We start from the raw sequence: 18,343 nt of genomic DNA, 5'->3' as shown, positions 1-18,343 counted from the left end.
TATAGCACGTGTATTTCAGTAATAGCCTGCTGAGGCCACTATACGTGCTGGCCTCATATCAAATGTGAAGGCAGACTGAGTCTATGTTTGACGTTTGTTTATATCTAATCTTCCTTTTCAAACATTTAAACAGCAGCGAGTCTGCAGCTGAGGGAATACAAATTCAAATTGTCGGAACAGGTTTGCTCGTTTCTTGGATTCATTTGGTGATTTATTAAATGTATAACTGTGTGGTGGGGCGTGGTCTGCGGTGCCGTGCAGGGAGGGCGGACGCACCTGCACGGCATCCTTAATCACGCCCGCCTAGTTAAAAACACGGGGACTGAGGGGTTTGGGGGTGTTGTGGTGTGGTGAGATGTAAATAAAGATGACTCTGAACGTTGCTCCGTGGTCCCGCCGTGTCTTATTCACGCCACATTGGTGCCGAAACCCAGGAGGCAGCACGGCGGGTCCATATCGGAGCCAGGGAATGGAGGAGCTGGCCCAGAGGGTGGCCGAAATGGCGGCCGCCCAGCGGGAGCAGGCGGCGGAGGTGCGTCGCCAGCAGGAAGAGCTGCAGGACCAGTCCGAGCGGCACCTGGAAAGGATTGGGGAGCTGGCGGCGCTGCTCTGGGCCTGGGCGCCACCCCCACAGGTGTGTCCCGAGGACAGTGAAGCGGTGGAGGAGCCGCGTGAGGCACCTCAGCAGCCGGAGGTGGCAGACGAGGCGCGCGGGGATCTGCGCCTGCCGGAGGAGGGGGAACAGCCAGGTGAAGGGCTGCTCCTGCCGGGAGTGGTGGATGAGCCGCTCCAACCGGAGGCGGCAGACGAGGTGCGCGAGGGTCTGCGCCGGTTGGAGAAAGAGGAGCTGCACGAGGGGCTGCTCGAGCCGGGAGTGGCGGCGGAGGGAGCAGTAGTGACGGAGGCGTCGCGCTATGGGCTGCTCCAGCAGGGAGCGACAGCGGTGACGGAGGGGCCGCGCAAGGAGCTGGAGGTCCCAGTGCCAGGGGAGCTTCCTCGAGTGGAACTGGCGAGCGAGGCGGGCGCCACGCTTGAGATCGCCGTGCTCGCCAGACCGGCCTCACCACCACCAGAGGCCTGTACACGCCACACCTCTGCCCAGCCACCTGTGAGCTGGGGCTCACGCTTGTGCCGGCCGCGCCGGGTGCACCTGTCACGTGTCCGACTTCCGAACCAGCTTTGCCTGCGCCGCTGGATTCGCGGGCGGCCGCCTGAACTCGCACCTCCCCGTCGCTTGGCCGGGGCCTGGGGGTGCCAGCTGTCCGGGCTGATTCCCTCTCCCACTGGCGGTGGGGGAGTAGGTTCGGCCGGATGGCTCCCCGGCCTCAATCGGGCGATGGGGGTATGTGGTGGGGCGTGGGTGCAGGGAGGGCGGACGCACCTGCACGGCATCCTTAATCACGCCCGCCTAGTTAAAAACACGGGGACTGAGGGGTTTGGGGGTGTTGTGGTGTGGTGAGATGTAAATAAAGATGACTCTGAACGTTGCTCCGTGGTCCCGCCGTGTCTTATTCACGCCACAAACTGTTATTCTAATCTGCTGCTGAGTCTCTTACACTTTTCTTTATGCTGTATATTTTCACGTCTCTGGAATAGTTGGCAGTTAGATAGTCAGCTGGGAAACTTTGTGTTAACTCATGGAGCTGAGGATATCGTGGATATGCTGACCTCGCTGCGTGGTGTACAGAGCGAGGTCAGCATGATTAATATTCACAATAAAAATATTAGCCGAACATCATGAAGTCTGTATGTGTTTCATAGTGTCGAACAACCTTTGTACAGTTAAAGCCAGCAGTTACTACATGACGGAAACACCAACGTTATCTCTTTTATGTGTTTATACACAGGTCACGCTGATTACTGAACAAAAACCCAAAGATCAGATGTTAAACAGATTTATTTGCTCTCTCTCCTCCTTAAACATGTTTTTAATGTTAGTTATAATTCAGAATTGGCGACTGAAACACGTAGGACACATAAGAACATCAGGAAATAAAACACCGATAAATATAACCTCAGTAAAAGAAGTCAGCGGGGGTTACTACAGCTGTGTACCGGGGCCTGCGCTTTGTCGGTGGGATTGCTTGCGAGGCGAGCGGGTCTATCCCACGCTTTGCCGTGAGACTGGGATGACATCTCCGAAATCATCGAAACACTTTTGCAAAGAGGCTGTATCTTGACAAACCGACCAGACACATGAAGATTAAACCACTACATTCTCGGCTAAAAAAATATTAAAACGGTATTTGGTAACACACAAACAGGGTTTTTCAAAGCTCAGTTCTGTTAGCTTCCACATGCCGGTTGTTGTGTGCTAGAAACAATGGCCACCAGGCCAAAGCAATGGTTTTGACTCGATCAGCGTTAACCCCGCCCCCTGAGTTTGATGGGTGAGGCTGACAGATAAAATTATTTCATGATGAGAGCCAGGCGCCAAGACTGCCAAAATGAAATAAATAAATATATCATTAAATAATTAATTAAATGTGTCAATAATTAATTAAATGTGTCAATAATTAATTAAAATGTGAAATACATAAATAATTAATTAAATATGTCAATAATTAATTAATTAAATGTGTCAATAATTAATTAAAACGTGAAATACATAAATAATTAATTAAATGTGTCAATAATTAATTAATTACATATATCATAACTATTTATTTAATTAATTAATTCCAATTTTAATTAATTATTGCCACATTTAATTAATTATTTAATGGTGTATTTAATTAATTCATTATGGCAGTCCTGGCGTTCCATATTAGAGATGCCTTCACTGGTTTTGTGACAGCGGACAGCGCCGGGTCTGATGGGGGCGTGAAGTTTACCGGCTGCCGGCTGTAACCCGGAGAAGCAACAGGAGGTTGAGGTGGACGAACATGGCGGACAGATGCAGGCTTCCAGCTGTCAAGTAAACGTTGGGCAAAGCGAAACTGAAGACGAAGGACTGCTGCCGGGTGACTCGTCACGTATTTCAGCGTTACATGGATAGCTGGGTCCCAACAGGACTGTAAAAGGCCCTCCGCTAAAACCGTATGGCGTCCACCCAAGCCCGGATAGGCCAGCAGGCCTTGGTGGTGCTGGATGTGGCTCTGCGAGTTCCATGTATTTTTATTATCGACGCCATTTTTAACTCTTACTACGACCCTGGCTCGGGCTGGGCCGGGGCGATGGGGAAGGTGTTTGTCAGAGTCATGGGTAAGTATTTTTAACATGAAGGAGCGCTTAAGTTTCCCTCAACAGCAACGAGCTAGCAGCTTTAGTATGGCGTTATTTTTGTGCCACTATTCTGAGCGCACGTAAAGAAAAGTTTGCAGGTGCAAGTGTTGTATTTTGAGGAGAAATTTATTTTGAGCGAAGAAAAGCTGAATTTGAGTGAACAAAATTCATTTCTGCGTGCAAAAAATGTATTTCAGTGTTTGCTATTATCCACACACACAACAGCTGCCCCTCTCGCTCAGTTTTTGCATTTGCGCTCGCTCGCAATGTGTTGCTCGCGCGCTTAACATTTCTGCCCGTGCGCGCTCAACTTCACCGTTATATTTGTGCCACACAACCAGCCAATCACAGACTTGGATGCAAAAAAAATCTGATTGGCTGTTCTGGTCTCCAATCAGCTCGAAATGACGAAATGCAACATCCCAGAATCCATTTCGTCCAAAACTCAAACGAGGCAGTGGCGGAGGAGCACCGAGTGGCGGAGTTTGAAATATTACTCTTTCTGAGTTACAAAATAAACTTTACACAGCACCATTCTCGCATGAAAATATCTTTAAACTTTAAATACCTGCTCGATTCATCAAGACATCAGATATTTGCACAAGTGCTTTAACGTTTTCGGAGATACCTGTTACCCACCATAAGAAGATCATTTGTAACCTTCACTAAAGCTGTTTCTGTGCTGTGATGAGCTCTGAAACCTGACTGAAACTCTTCAAATAAGCCATTCTTCTGCAGATGATCTGTTAGCTGTTTGACAACTACTCTTTCAAGAATGTTTGATATGAAAGGAAGGTTGGAGATTGGCCTATAATTAGCTAAGACTGCTGGGTCTAGAGATGCTTTTTGAGTAAAGGTTTAACTACTGCCATTTAAAGGCCTGTGGTACATAGCTGGTTATTAGAGATTGAAGCATTAATTATTGGCAGAACTTCTTTGAGCAGTTTTGTAGGAATGGGGTCTAAAAGACACGTTGATGGTTTGGAGGAAGTAATTATTGAAGTTAACTCAATCAATCAATGGGAGAAAAAGAGTAAATGAATATCAATGGTACTGAAAGTAGCTGTAGATAATATTACATCTGTGGGATGATTATTGGTAATTTTTTTTTCTCTAATGATTAAAATTTTATTTGTGAAGAAGTTCATGAAGTCATTACTAGTTAACGTTAAAGGGATGGTTGGCTCAACAGAGCTCTGACTTTTTGTCAGCCTGGCTACAGAGCTGAAGAGAAACCTGGGGTTGTTCTTATTTTCTTCAATCAGTGATGAATAGTAAGATGTTCTGGCTTTGCGGAGAGCTTTCTTATAAAGTAACAAACTATTTCTCCAGACTAAATGATGATCCTCTAAATTTGTAACACGCCATTTCCTCTCCAAATTACGAGTCATCTGCTTTAGGGTACGTGTTTGAGAATTATACCACGGAGTCAGGTACTTCTGATTAGAGACCTTAGTTTTCACAGGAGCTACAGTATCCAGAGTCGTACGTAGTGAGGAGGTGAAATTATTAACAAGATAATCGACCTCTGTTGGGGTAGCGTTCAGATAGCTGCTCTGCTCTATGTTGGTACAGTGCATTGAAGATGATAACAGTGGGTGGATTATATTCTTAAACTTAGTTACAGCGCTTTCAGAAAGACATCTACTGTGATAAAGTCTACTCTCCACTGCTGTGTAATCAATTATTGTAAATGTAAATGTTATCAGGAAATGATCAGACAGGAGAGGGTTTTCAGGAAACACCGTTAAATGTTCAGTTTCTATGCCATATGTTAAAACAAGATCTAGAGTGTGATTAAAGTGGTGGGTGGGTTCTTTTACATTTTGAGAGAAGCCAATTGAGTCTAATAACAGATTAAATGCCATGTTGAGGCTGTCATTTTTAGCATCTACATGGATGTTAAAATCACCCACAATAATTATTTTATCTGAGCTGAGAACTAAATCAGATAAAAAGTCTGAGAAATCAGACAGAAACTCTGTGTAAGGCCCAGGTGGACGATAGATGATAACAAGTAAGACTGGTTTCTGAGTTTTACAGCTGGGGTGGACGATGTTAAGCATCAGGCTTTCAAATGAATTAAAAGTCTGTCTGGGTCTTTGGTTGATTAATAGGCTGGTGTGAAAAATTGCTGCCACACCTCCCCCTCGGCCTGTGCTTCGAGGTTTCTGGTAGTTAGAATGACTCGGGGGTGTTGATTCATTTAAACTAACATTTCAAATTCAAATTCAAATTTTATTTGTCATGTACACAGTCATACACAGTACGATATGTAGTGAAATGCTTGGACAACTGCTCGTGACCTAAAGAAAACAAAAAAAGGAAAGGCTATGAATAAGATAGGAAATAAATATGAAAAATTAAAAAGGGTAAATTTAACTAGGAAGGAATAAAATATAAATTAAGGTTAAAAATGAAATAACTGTACAACACAAATTAGAATGAAGGGTAAATTTAACTGGGAAGAATAAGATAAAATATATAAATTAAAGTTGAAAATAAAATAACTGTACAACAAAATACACAATACACAATATAGAACTATATAAGAATGTATGAAGAAATCTAAATATAAATAAATATATACACAATAACAGCAGCTGTACAAGTATTAACCGGAAATGAAGAATATAGTGACCAGTGTTGTGCAAAAACAATGTCCAGAAAGTCCAGTGTGTGTGTGTAAGAACTGTATGTGTGGGTCAGTACTGTGTGGTGGTGTGATTGAGAGACCGTATCGCCTGCGGGAAGAAGCTCCTCCTCAGTCTCTCTGTGTTGGTCTTCAGGGAGCGGAATCGCTTTCCTGACCTCAACAGAGAGAACAGTCTGTTGTTGGGATGGCTGAGGTCCTTCACCATCTTCCTGGCCTTGGTCCAGCACCGCCTGCTGTAGATTGAGTGCAGGTCAGGGAGCTCGGAGCGGATGGTGCGCTCAGCTGACCGCACAACCCTCTGTAGAGCTCGTCTGTCCTGCATGGTGCTGTTCCCGAACCAGGTTAAGATGTTTCCCGCCAGGATGCTCTCTATGGTGCACGAGTAAAAGTTCCTGAGCACCTTGGAGGGCAGTTGGAAGTCTCTCAAGCGTCTGAGGTGGTAGAGACGCTGTCGGGCCTTTTTCACCACGGTGTTGATGTGACAGGACCATGACAGGTCCTGCGTGATGTGAACTCCGAGGTATTTGAAGCTGTCCACTCTCTCCACTGGGCACTCGTTGATGACGGGGGTCTGGTAGTTCCTCTCCTGCTTAGTGCTGAAGTCCACTATCAGCTCCTTTGTCTTACTGACGTTTAGAAGGAGGTTGTTCCTCTGGCACCAGTTCTCCAGATTCCTAATCTCCTTCAGGTAGGCCGTCTCGTTGTTATCAGAGATCAGGCCCACCACGACGGTGTCGTCAGCATAATCATCCTGCTGCAACCAGGTTTCTGTAAGGCAGAGTAAATCAATTTGTTGATCAATTATTAAGTCATGTACTAACAGAGACTTGGAGGAGAGAGACCTAATATTTAATAATCCACATTTCACTGTTTTACTCTTTGCTTCAGATGTGGATGCTGTATTGTTTTTTCTTTGTGATTTTTTTTTTTTTTTTTTTTTTTTTTTTATGTTTAAGTTGTTTATCGCTGGTTTTTAGTTTGTTTTTGTCTATTTGGGAACTGACACGGTCTAGCCTTCAGAATTACATGACAAGCTCATTCGGTGGAGTGAAACTCTGGCATCTGCTCCTTCCTATCTAAAATATAACCGAACGCTGGCATAAATTTTCGACCATCTCACACTTCTATTTAATCAGTTTTCTTTTTGATGTTTATTCAGCTGTGTGAAAACCCCGGAGGAACCCTCCCGAGGGATTAATACGTTTTATTTAATCGAATCTAATAACTTTAATGTCAGCCAAACCGATTAACTCAGGAAAAAAAAAAACACTGAAAAAGGCCAAACAAAAAGATGTTTAAGTTATTTAAGTGACTTATATGTCATGTTTAACCTGAGAGGCAAAAGACTGCGGGGGTTTGAAAACGATGTGCCGGGAGTTCTCCCCGGCTCAGATATTTGAAGTTTACTCAGCTACATTCTCGCCTGAAAATATGTTAAAAGTTAATTTTGCGACCACAAAAGACTAATAAGAGTAATATTTAAACTAAGTAAATGGTAAATGGTAAATGGCCTGTATTTATATAGCGCTTTACTTGTCCCTAAGGACCCCAAAGCGCTTTACATATCCAGTCATCCACCCATTCACACACACATTCACACACTGGTGATGGCAGCTACATTGTAACCACAGCACCCTGGGGCGCACTGACAGAGGCTCCAGTAGTAGTAGCCATTGTTGGAAATTGGAATTGGCTGGGCCAATCTGGGATATGGTTTTTCAATTTTGTACCCGGAAGGAAAATTGGGAGAAATTCGGGAGAATGGTGGCTCCGAGAGATTTTTGGGAGTGGCACTGAAATTCGGGATTCTCACAGAAAAATCGGGAGGGTTGGCATGTATGCCTGTCAGACAGGCTAAAGCCGATTAAGCGACCAGCAATAACATTTACACAGGGCAGATCCATCTGACATGCTGCTTAACTGCTTCACCTCGACCCTAATTTACTCTGCTTTGGCGCCATCAGCTCGCAAGCTAGCTAGCTGGCTAACGTCAAGGTGTGTTGTCACAAGTGTGATTTGTGGTGTCACGGATGGCCTCAGAGGCACCTTGGACCCAGATGGGTCATATTCAGGTCCTTCTTCCTGACAAAGCTCGCTTCTTCTCCTCTAACTGTACCCAGAGAGCTGCTCTCTGGTCTGAACTCTGTACCTGTGACTTTATATCGACGTGTGTTGACCTGGTGTCCCACTTTATGCACATCATTTGTATGTCTTGGCACTTGTCATATTTTCGGACAGGGGAATTACATTCTGGACTAGTGCTGTGTAATAACCAGAGCTGCTACTAACAAAAATCTGTTTCACTTTTTATTTATTGATAGAATAAGTCTGTAGCCTGACTAACTTTGAGTTTCCTCTACACCCCGTAATTCATAACAGCTCCTCGTTTTCATCACTGTGACAGAGTAAAGCTTCTCTGTGTTGAGTCAACAAACAGGTTATGTACCTCAGTTTTCCAGTTTGCAGACCTTTGAGCAGCTCGGGCCATCTGAAAGTGTTAGCCAAGAGCTCTGGGTTTGGATGGACAGGAAGTGAGATTAGCTGTTGGGTTTGCTTCTGTACCCGTGTTTCTTTATGTTTAGTACAGGAACAGAGACTCCATAGTGCCAGATGTTTGAACAACTTTATATTAAAGCAGTAAGGCTCAGGTTGGTTGAGGTCCTCTACAGTATGTACGATCAGTTTATCATAGTGTTATCAAATGCACACGTAGCATTACGTGGACTGTGAAAGGCATTTCTTTGTTTTTGTTCTTATTTGTTTTTCTATTTATGTTATATTATGTATGTTGCTTGTTCATCCTTTGACTTATCAGGATTACTCAACTCTATGCTGATTATTTTGCTCCAAAATTCTTTAATGTGCAGCATCTGTTGTTTTCTCACAAAGATTGATCTAAATACTCACTATAATCAGACAAACTTGGAAGCTACAGTTAGCTGACATTTGTTCAGTTTGCAGTGAGAAATATTTGCCTTTCCTGTCTTTCTGACTGCTTCTCCGGTGTGTTCCAGGTGTCCTCATCTCCACTGTGGTGCTGCTGCTTTCTCAGAAAGCCTTGTTTAAGTTCTACACTCTATTTTTTGCTGTCCTCCTTGGCATGGCAGCAGTCCTCATAAACTACTACGCCACCTCCCACATGGACTTCTACAACGCCTACTACAAAGCAGCGTTGGGCTTCAGGTTGCTGCCTAGAAACGGGCCGACGCTGTGGCTGGGCATGGCCGCCGTCCAGCTCGTCTTTGGGATTGGCTATGTGTTCTTGCTTAACCTCCAGTCGGTGTTTGCTGCGCTGGTGGTCCTGGACATCATGATTCCTCTGTGGGGGCTGATGATAGAACTTCCTGCAGATGTCAGGCATCTGGTGGCAATGTTCTCGGGCCTGGTGCTGGCTCTCAGCACAGCCGTTTGCCTCGCCACGAGGCTCAAATGGTTCTACTATTCATGCCGGTACGTCTACCTGCTCGTACGGCACATGTACAGGATCTACGGACTCCAGCTGCTGCTGGAAGACACGTGGAAGAGGATCAGGTTCCCTGATGTGCTTCGAGTGTTCTGGCTGACCCGGGTAACAGCCCAGGCACTGATACTGGTTTACGTGGTGCAGGCGGTGGGGAGAGAGAGCGGAGATGCCACAGGTGGAGCTGCAGATGGGAGCTCTGATGCACAGGTAAATGCTTTTTAGATAAAAAAACTTCACTTCCGGGACATGTTTGCTATATGATGGTCACTTCATAAGCAAGGTAAGCTAACAAGATGTTAGCCACAGTGAATTGATATTTGGTTAATGACCTTATTCAGAGTCTTTGACATATCATAACGTTTACAAAAGTCATATATTTGTTTGGGGAAAGAAGTTTTCCTTTTGCAGCCCCAGGCGCCCCTGTTGGATTTCTGTAATTATATCTAAAAATTAGTTATATATAAATAATTATATCTAAAAATTAGTTCCTGTGTGTTTAAAAATATCTCTGAAAGCCTAAAATGTATGTAGGTGACCTCTACAGGTTTCCTGTGTTCTGTAGCCAAGTAAAGTCCAGCTGGCACATTAGCTCTTTGCAGTGTTTTACAGGTATATTAATGCACGAATTTCAATGTGAAATATTCTTTTAATAATTTATAAACAGTGTCTGATGTCTGAAGAGCAGTTAAAAATGATGCACACTACATAACAAGGTCATAATTCTTTAACAACCTCATTTCTACTGAAGCTGCTTCTTCATGTTCTGTGTTGCTGTTAATAATAAAGTCTCACCTAAAAAGACGGCAGAGTCTGAACTGAAGCTAAACGGGATTATGAGTAAAGGTGACGCATGTACCTGTGTGACTGCACCGTTTTCAGGGTTACCTGCTGAGCTGGGATGTGTTCTGGGATCTCACGAGTAACCTGATCATCTCCGGCTGCGACTCCACGCTCACTGTGCTGGGGATGAGTGCTGTTATCTCCTCTGTTGCACATTACCTGGGTCTCAGCATCCTGGCTTTCATAGGTATGACTGAGATTGTTAGTTGGAGTGGTAGCAGGTGTAAAAGCCTTCCTGATTTGCCCTTCACGTAATTGTTTGGATGCTCCTGGAGTTGAGCACTTTCTTAATTTGAACCTTCAGGTTCGACTGAGGAGGAGGACGACAAGCGGTTGGGCTTCAAGGCTCCTGTCCTGTTTTTCATCCTGGCTCTTCAGACTGGCCTCAGCAGCCTGGAACCTGAGGAACGTCTGGTACGTCTCAGATTTGGGCTTCCAGTTTACGCCATCAAAGCAGCCGGCAAACTGTTTTTCTCTCATTTTTCTGTTGTTTTAACCTCTGTGTGAATTGTTATGTTGCCCTATAAACTAACAAAACATGTTTAATGATTTATACTGTAAATGACATTTGCACACAGTAGCAGAGTTCACTGTTCTTTTTGTAATCCTGTATTCCTGTGGTTATAACGTAATAACTTCGTACACGTAACTTAGTCTTGGTTTTGATCCACAGGTCCGCCTAAGCCGGTACATGTGCCTTCTGCTGACCGCCATCCTGCACTTCATTCACGGCATGACTGACCCCGTCCTCATGTCTCTCAGCGCTTCCCATGTCTCCTCTTTTCGGCGGCATTTCCCCGTCCTGCTGGTGTCCCTGGCGCTCTTTGTACTCCCTGCGGTGCTCAGCTACGCCCTCTGGCATCACTACGTCCTCAACACCTGGCTCTTTGCCGTCACCGCCTTCTGTGTTGAGCTCTGCCTCAAGGTGAGCGCAAACAATTTATCTTTGACTGGAATGGATGACGTCCAATGTCTCCCAAAGTTTTCACAGTCTGTGAGATTTTTGTGTGTTATGTTAGTCATTCAGTTTCACGTATGTGAGGTTTTTTGGACTCAGCATTACTCAAACTAATGAAAAAAATTAATGAATTAACATCCTTGCGGCCCGGCCGGGCACAGCCCGAAAACGGGACACCACCCGCACAAGGCACCTTAGGGGTCGGGTGCGATGCGAGCCGGGCGGCAGCCAGGAGCGGAGGCCCTGGCTGACCCGATCCCCGGCTACCAAGACTGGCAATTGGGACATGGAATGTCACCTCTCTGGTGGGGAAGGAGCCTGAGCCAGTGCGTGAGGCTGAGAGGTACTGGCTAGATATAGTCAGGCTCACTTATGGCCGGGGCTCTGGAACCAGTCTCCTCAGTCTGGGGCAACTCCAGACCTCAGTCTGGAGTTGCCCCTGGTGAGAGGCGTCAGGCTAGGGTGGGTATCTTTGTATCCCCTTGGCTTGCTGCTGGTATGTTGGGGTGTTTCCCATTGGACAAGAGGGTTTGTTCCCTTCGCCTTCGGGTCAGGGAACGGGTCCTGACTGTCGTCTGTGCTTATGCACCGAGCAGCAGTTCAGAGTACCCAGCCTTCTTGGAGTCCCTGAGTGCCCCTCCTAGGGACTCTGTTGTCCTACTGAGAGACTTCAATGCTCACGTGGGCAACGGAAGTGAGACCTGGAAGGACGTGATTGGGAGGAACGGCCTCCCGGCTCTGAACCCGAGCGGTGTTTTGTTATTGGACTTCTGTGCAAACCACAGTTTGGCCATAACGAACACCATGTTCGAACATAAGAGTGTCCATAAGTGCACGTGGCACTAGGACACTCTAGGCCAAAGGTCAATGATCAATTTTGTAATCGTATCACCAGACCTGAGGCCATAAGTTTTGGACACTCGGATAAAGAGAGGGGCTGAGCTGTCAACTGATCACCCCCTGGTAGTGAGTTGAATCAGGTGGCGAGGGAGGACGCTGGACAGACGTGGCGCACCCAAACGTGCAGTGAGGGTGTGCTGGGATGGTGGTCCCCATCTTTAAGAATGGGAACCGGAGGGTGTATTCCAACTACAGGGGAATCACACTCCTCAGCCTCCCTGGGAAAGTATATGCCAGGGTGCTGGAGAGGAGAGTTCGTCTGTTAGTCGAACCTCGGATACAGGAGGAACAATGCGGTTTTCGTCCTGGTCGCGGAACACTGGACCAGCTCTTTATCCTCTCGAGGATACTTGAGGGTGCATGGGAGTTTGCCCAACCAGTCTATATGTGTTTTGTGGACTTGGAGAAGGCATTTGCCCGTGTCCCTCGGGGGGTTCTGTGGGGGGTGCTCTGGGAGTATGTGGTGTCTGGCCCATTGCTACGGGCCATTCAGTCCTTATACGACCGTTGCAAGAGCTTGTTCCGCATAGCCGGCAAGAAGTCAGACTTGTTCCTGGTAGGTGATGGGCTCCACCAGGGCAGCCCTTTGTCACAGATTCTGTTCATAATTTTTATGGACAGAATTTCTAGGCGCAGCCAAGTGGCGGAAGGCTTTCAATTCGGTGGTCTCAGGATCTCATCTCTGCTTTTCGCAGATGATGTGGTTCTGTTGGCTTCATCGGGTGAGGGCCTCCAGCTTGCCTTGAAACGGTTCGCAGCCGAGTGTGAAGCGGTGGGAATGAGTATCAGCACCTCCAAATCTGAGGCCATGGTCCTCAGCCAGAAAAGGGTGGAGTGCCCACTCCGGGTCAGGGACGAGACCCTGCCCCAAGTGGAGGAGTTTAAGTATTTCGGGGTCTTGTTCGCGAGTGATGGGAGAAGGGAGCGGGAAATCGACAGACGGATTGGTGCAGCGGCTGGAGTGATGCGGACGCTGTACCGGTCTGTTGTGGTGAAGAGAGAGCTGAGTGTAAAAGCGAAGCTCTCAATTTACCAGTCGATCTACGTCCCTACCCTCACCTGTGGCCACGAGCTGTGAGTAGTGACCGAAGGAACGAGATCGCGAATACAAGCGCCGGAAATGAGCTTCCTCCGAAGGGCGGCTGGCCTCTCCCTTAGAGATAGGGTGAGAAGTTCGGCCATTCGAGAGGGGATCAGAGTAGAGCCGCTGCTCCTCCACATCGAAAGGAGCCAGCTGAAGTGGTTCAGGCATCTGACAAGGATGCCCCATGGGCGCCTCTTGGGTGAGGTTATCCGGGCATGTCCCACCGGGAGGAGGCCCCGGGGCAGACCCAGGACACGCTGTAGAGATTATATCTCTCGGTTGGCCTGGGAACGCCTTGGTATTCCCCCGGATAAGCTGGAGGAGATGGCTGGGGAGAGGGAGGCCTAGGCTTCTCTGCTTGGGCTGCTTGCCCCGCGACCCGGCCCTGGATAAGCGGAAGAAAATGGATGGATGGATGGATGAAATTAACATCCTATGGTCAAGAAGAGATCAAGAGATCCGGAATAGTAAAACTTGTTACTTAAATAATCAAATGTGTAACAATAATGACCGGATTGATGTGCATATAAGAGCATGATTTAGCCCTACAAAAACAAGAAATAATCAGGATTAAATGATTACTTGTCTGGATTCCTTTTCACAGTTATGCTCTCGCTTTGTGTTTTGTGCTAAATCCAACGCACCACTTTTCCTTTGCAGCACGTCTCTAAAAACCCAAACTCACTCCTCGACAGGCGAGGGGAGAGCCGAGGTGAGGGCCAGGCTTTGTCAGCAACAACAGTAAAACTGATTCAGAGAGGTGGACAAGGAACCACAGATACTGTTTGTAAATTCTTAAGTGTTGTGAGTTTGCATATAAAATGTTTCTACTGCTTAGAGACAAATGTAACTATAAGAACATGGAACCAGGCTCCTACATTCGATATTCTGGGCATGCTCACTTGACTAAAATTAGCCTGGGGACCCGCTGAGGAATGGCGAGTTTGTGGGTGTCGAATCGAAACTGTTCTGAAGGAGAGCGGCGACACATTTTTAGACTGTTTACTTCAAGCTTAGGGTCCAAAAACATTCCAGCTGTCACCAGAGGTCAGCTTCAGCTCCGTGTCACAGAGGATGTGTGGCTGTTGCATTTTTACGTTTGTGAATGTTCATTATTCAGGGAGTAAACTTTAAGGAACAACAATTTAAGTAACGATGTACAAACTTCAACTAAAACATGAATTGTGAGTTCAGGCGATCAACAGCATGCAGGATATTTTTGTTCTTTCTCAAATTAACTTGGAGCATGCAGTGAAGCATGAACACACACACACACACACACACACACACAGAGCAGAATTTAAAGGAGAGTGTGGGTCAGAGTACCACTTGTCCATATTCTTAGTTAACATTCTTGTTTTGATTTAACCATATTTCATATGTATTCTGTAGTAGGCAAACATCTACTATCCTGGGTTTGTTTGTATTTTGCACTTTTACAGATTATATAATTTAACACTTAAATCAATTCCTACAAGTTTGTTAAGTTAACATGTTATTTATTTCAACTGTTAATTGGTTTAGTTAGAACTCACCTTACCTACCTGTCTTCCAGAAACAAAAGGAGGAAATTTAGTTTTACTTCTTGCTTTATAGCTTCTGGGTTCATCTGAGGTCACAGGAAGAGACCAAGTGCGGAAGGGGAAGAATTCTTGTAATTTAAAAAAAGTTGATTTTAGAGTGTTTATGGCGAAATAGATTTATTGTTGTAATGTATGGATTACACCAGAGTTTATGTTGCTAGTAAAGAATCGCAGTAGAGGTCAATAATATTCATCTTACCTACTGAATGCAATAGTCCAGAGGAGAAATTGTTTGGTTAAGTGGACGATTTAAGCAGAAGAACTCAGGTGTTTGGGGAAAAAGGTCAGTGTAGCTGTGTGCAGTTATGTTTATTTGAACGGAGTTAACTATGGAGTTGAGTTTCTTATTTATTTTTTGTAGATATTGTTTGGGTCACAAATGGTGAATAAACCACTTGCTACACTGGACAGCATCAGTCTCCTGCACTTCTTTGGCCGCTTAAGTCAAGTCCTACCACAGAGAGTTTGTCAAACTTCCCGTTGGCGTGCTCACTCCCTGTCAGGAGCTGAAACCGTTCACTAGTCTGCTTTGCTCTCTGCAGATTAAATTCAGCTCACGTTTCTGCTTCCTGCTCTCCAGGTGGTTGTGTCTTTGACCGTCTACGGCCTCTTCATGGCTGACGGATTCTCCAATGTCCTGTGGGAGAAGCTGGATGACTACGTCTACTACGTGCGCTCCACGGGCAACATCATCGAGTTCCTGTTCGGCGTCATCATGTTCGGAAATGGCGTCTACACCATGATGTTCGAGGCGGGCAGCAAGATCCGCGCCTGCACGATGTGCCTGCACGCTTACTTTAACATGTACCTGCAGGCCAAGAACGGCTGGAAAACGTTCATCAACCGCCGCACTGCCGTCAAGAAGATCAACTCCCTGCCGGAGGTGCGCGGTGACCAGCTGAGGAACATTGAGGACTTTGATTTCAACCATGGCACAAAACAAATTCATTGGTAAGTCGCCTCTGCTTTATCGCCTGTTAAACGCTACCAGAAAAGGTAGAAGAGAGCGAGTGTCACTGGCTGCCGCTGACGGTTATTAAACGGAGCAGCCTGCATGTTTTGTTAGCATCAGTGCTAATAAGTTAGCTTCTTGAAAATGACAACACAGCAGGAACAGACTGAGTGACAGGCTCACAGCTGTGCAGGAATACAGTATACCGGGCACTTTATTTCAGGTTTACAGTAGTTCAGCTGCCGCGATGGCAGCTCACAGTAGACTGATCAGCAGTTGGTGCTGTTGTGCTGGCAATGAAGAAGATATAGCACAGCATGAGCTCTGTGCTGGTCCATATATTAGATTTAACCAAGTCAAACCCTTTACCTGTCTGTGAAGCTCCTCTGCATACAGCCTGTGGTTGCTCTTCATTAAGGACAGCTGTAAGCTGTGTAGGGTTGTAGTCCTAACTACACAAAGTTAAAATCAACTGAGATAAAATGATGCAAATCAGTACATCCAGCAGCTCATCTCTCATTTAAATATTAACGACTACAAAATGGAAATGTCTAAAAAGCAGAGCAGTTCTCAGTGTACTTAGATGTGTCCAAGCAATTTAGTAACTTAGCTGACAGAAAATTGTTAATTGGTAATATTTCTGAAAGAATCATCTAGTAATTGCTTAATGAAAACCTACCTCTGCTTCAAAGTATGTCAAAGAAGTATTTAAAGTATGCGGCACCTCGCAGTGAGTCACTATAAAGATTACCAATGGAGTGAAATAAATTCTTTAAAACTAATAATTGTTATTAAACTCAGTTCATGACTGTTGTAGAATTTAGGTGTTTATTATAGTTTTTTATGTTGTAGGCTAAAGACAGATAATCTGTAATCTGTAATTACTCGTTTTGTTATATGACTGTATTTCCAGTGTGTTTCTATTGTCTGTAAGTAAAGTATCCATTACTGCTAAATGTGTTCAGTGTTATTGTATAACGTGACCTCAGAGCGTCTCTCACATGATGCTGGTACCAATACTGTGATGCTTTAATTCCAAAGATACAATCAGTAACACTCTGTGAGTCAGTACATGTAGATAAATCCTGACCTCTTGCTGTTCAGACATCGGGGTGAATCTGACAGATCCCATGTTCAGAGGACTCTACAGAGGGAAGCAGAAACATGACGTCGAGCTACTGCTTCACTCTTATTTTCGATCCCCACAGAGAGGCTCATGATAGAAACAGGTGAGTCACACCGTCTGTTTATTTTAAAGCTTTTGGCAGAATGTGGCCTGAGTTTGATCACACAGTGAACCTTTAATATAAAGTTTTCTTAAAGCTCTGGAGTCATTGGTTTTATATTCTTGTTGAAGCTGTATCACCAATAAGAGGGAATATATTAGATTAAATAGGTTTGTGCTCACTTTATAGAAATATTTTGCTGATGTTACAGTTCTTTAAATGCTACATTCATGTTATTTATGGATTTCCACCTTCCTGCTCATTTCCAGACGCCCCGTGGTGTGGTGTGAAGAACACTCATGCCGGGTCCAAATGTGTTAAAACTACATTTCCCACAAAGAAGAAGTGGGAGGCAGGACACTGCCTGAAGGACCGGAATGAGCCCTGTCATATCATGTGAGTCACTAAAGGGAAACGCTTTATAAATCAATGGATACAATCAGACGTCGCACTGAAGCATGAATATTGTTAAACACAATAGACCTTTAATTTTAAGATTTCACTATTTGTCTCTTGCAGACAAGTCCTGGAGGTGATGGCAGCAGCGAGGGAGGAGGATCCACTGGAGCTGGGCAACACAATCTATAACAACACTGTCAAAGTCTTCTTCAGCTCAAGCTGATAATAAATGACATCATCAGACTCACCGATGTGTCATTAATATTCTTTTATGAATCTGTTTGTGCGCCTCAGGACAAACCACTTATACTGTTATATTATTTGTGTTTACAGTCCTCTGTTAATGCACAATAAACATATTTTTTTCATAAGGAACACATCAGTTGTCGTGTTTAGAAAAACATAAATGTTAATGAGTTTATTCAAACCACACAAAAAGCTTTGATGTTTGTGATTGTTCAAGTACCCCTACAGTGCTTTTGCTTCAGATCATCAAACAAGTTTTAATATTATACAAAAGTAACCCAAGCAAATGCAGTTTTCAAATGTTAATTTATTAATATAAAAAGTTATACAAAACCTAATAAACTGGCTGTGCCAACATTTGCAACAAGAGCTAAAATCAGCCGTTTTCAGTACCTGGCCATGAGTCTTTGGCCAAATGTTCTTTGCAAAATGATTTTAATTCAGTCAGCTTGTTTTAGAGTCATGCTGAAGTCCATCAAAAGCATTCTCAGAGGTTTGTGTTTTTAAGCCATGCAGGGGTGGACTTGCTGGTGTGTCACTATCATTGTGCTGCTGCATAACTTGAGCGCTCTTGAGCTTGAAAGACTTTCTGGAAGACAACAGAGTTTATGATTCTATCAGTTACGGGAGTCATCCAGGTCCAGAAGCAGCAAAGCAGCCCCCGACCATCACATTACCGCCACCGTGTTTGACTGTTTATATGACCTTCTTTTTATGAAAAGCTGCCTTAGTTTAATGCCAGATGTAACAGTATTTGTATTTGTACCTTTCAAAAAGTTCAAGTTTTTAACTTTTGTCTTCAGTTTTCTCC

General features: G+C 44.9%; 1 protein-coding gene across 1 annotated transcript; it reads left to right on the top strand.

The window, feature by feature from the left end:
- Positions 1 to 2,773: 2,773 nt before the first annotated feature.
- On the top strand, positions 2,774 to 17,661 carry LOC113014393 (E3 ubiquitin-protein ligase RNF139-like). Its single transcript, XM_026155895.1, has 9 exons — positions 2,774 to 3,204; positions 8,896 to 9,551; positions 10,224 to 10,371; positions 10,489 to 10,598; positions 10,858 to 11,109; positions 15,290 to 15,660; positions 16,766 to 16,890; positions 17,157 to 17,283; positions 17,407 to 17,661. Coding segments are annotated over exons 1-7 (1,701 nt in total). The 5' UTR covers positions 2,774 to 3,041; the 3' UTR covers positions 16,767 to 16,890; positions 17,157 to 17,283; positions 17,407 to 17,661.
- Positions 17,662 to 18,343: the final 682 nt, after the last annotated feature.

The sequence above is a fragment of the Astatotilapia calliptera genome, chromosome 22 (assembly GCF_900246225.1).
Source record: "Astatotilapia calliptera chromosome 22, fAstCal1.2, whole genome shotgun sequence".
NCBI lineage: Eukaryota > Metazoa > Chordata > Actinopteri > Cichliformes > Cichlidae > Astatotilapia > Astatotilapia calliptera.
This window is presented reverse-complemented; position numbering and strand designations above follow the sequence as displayed.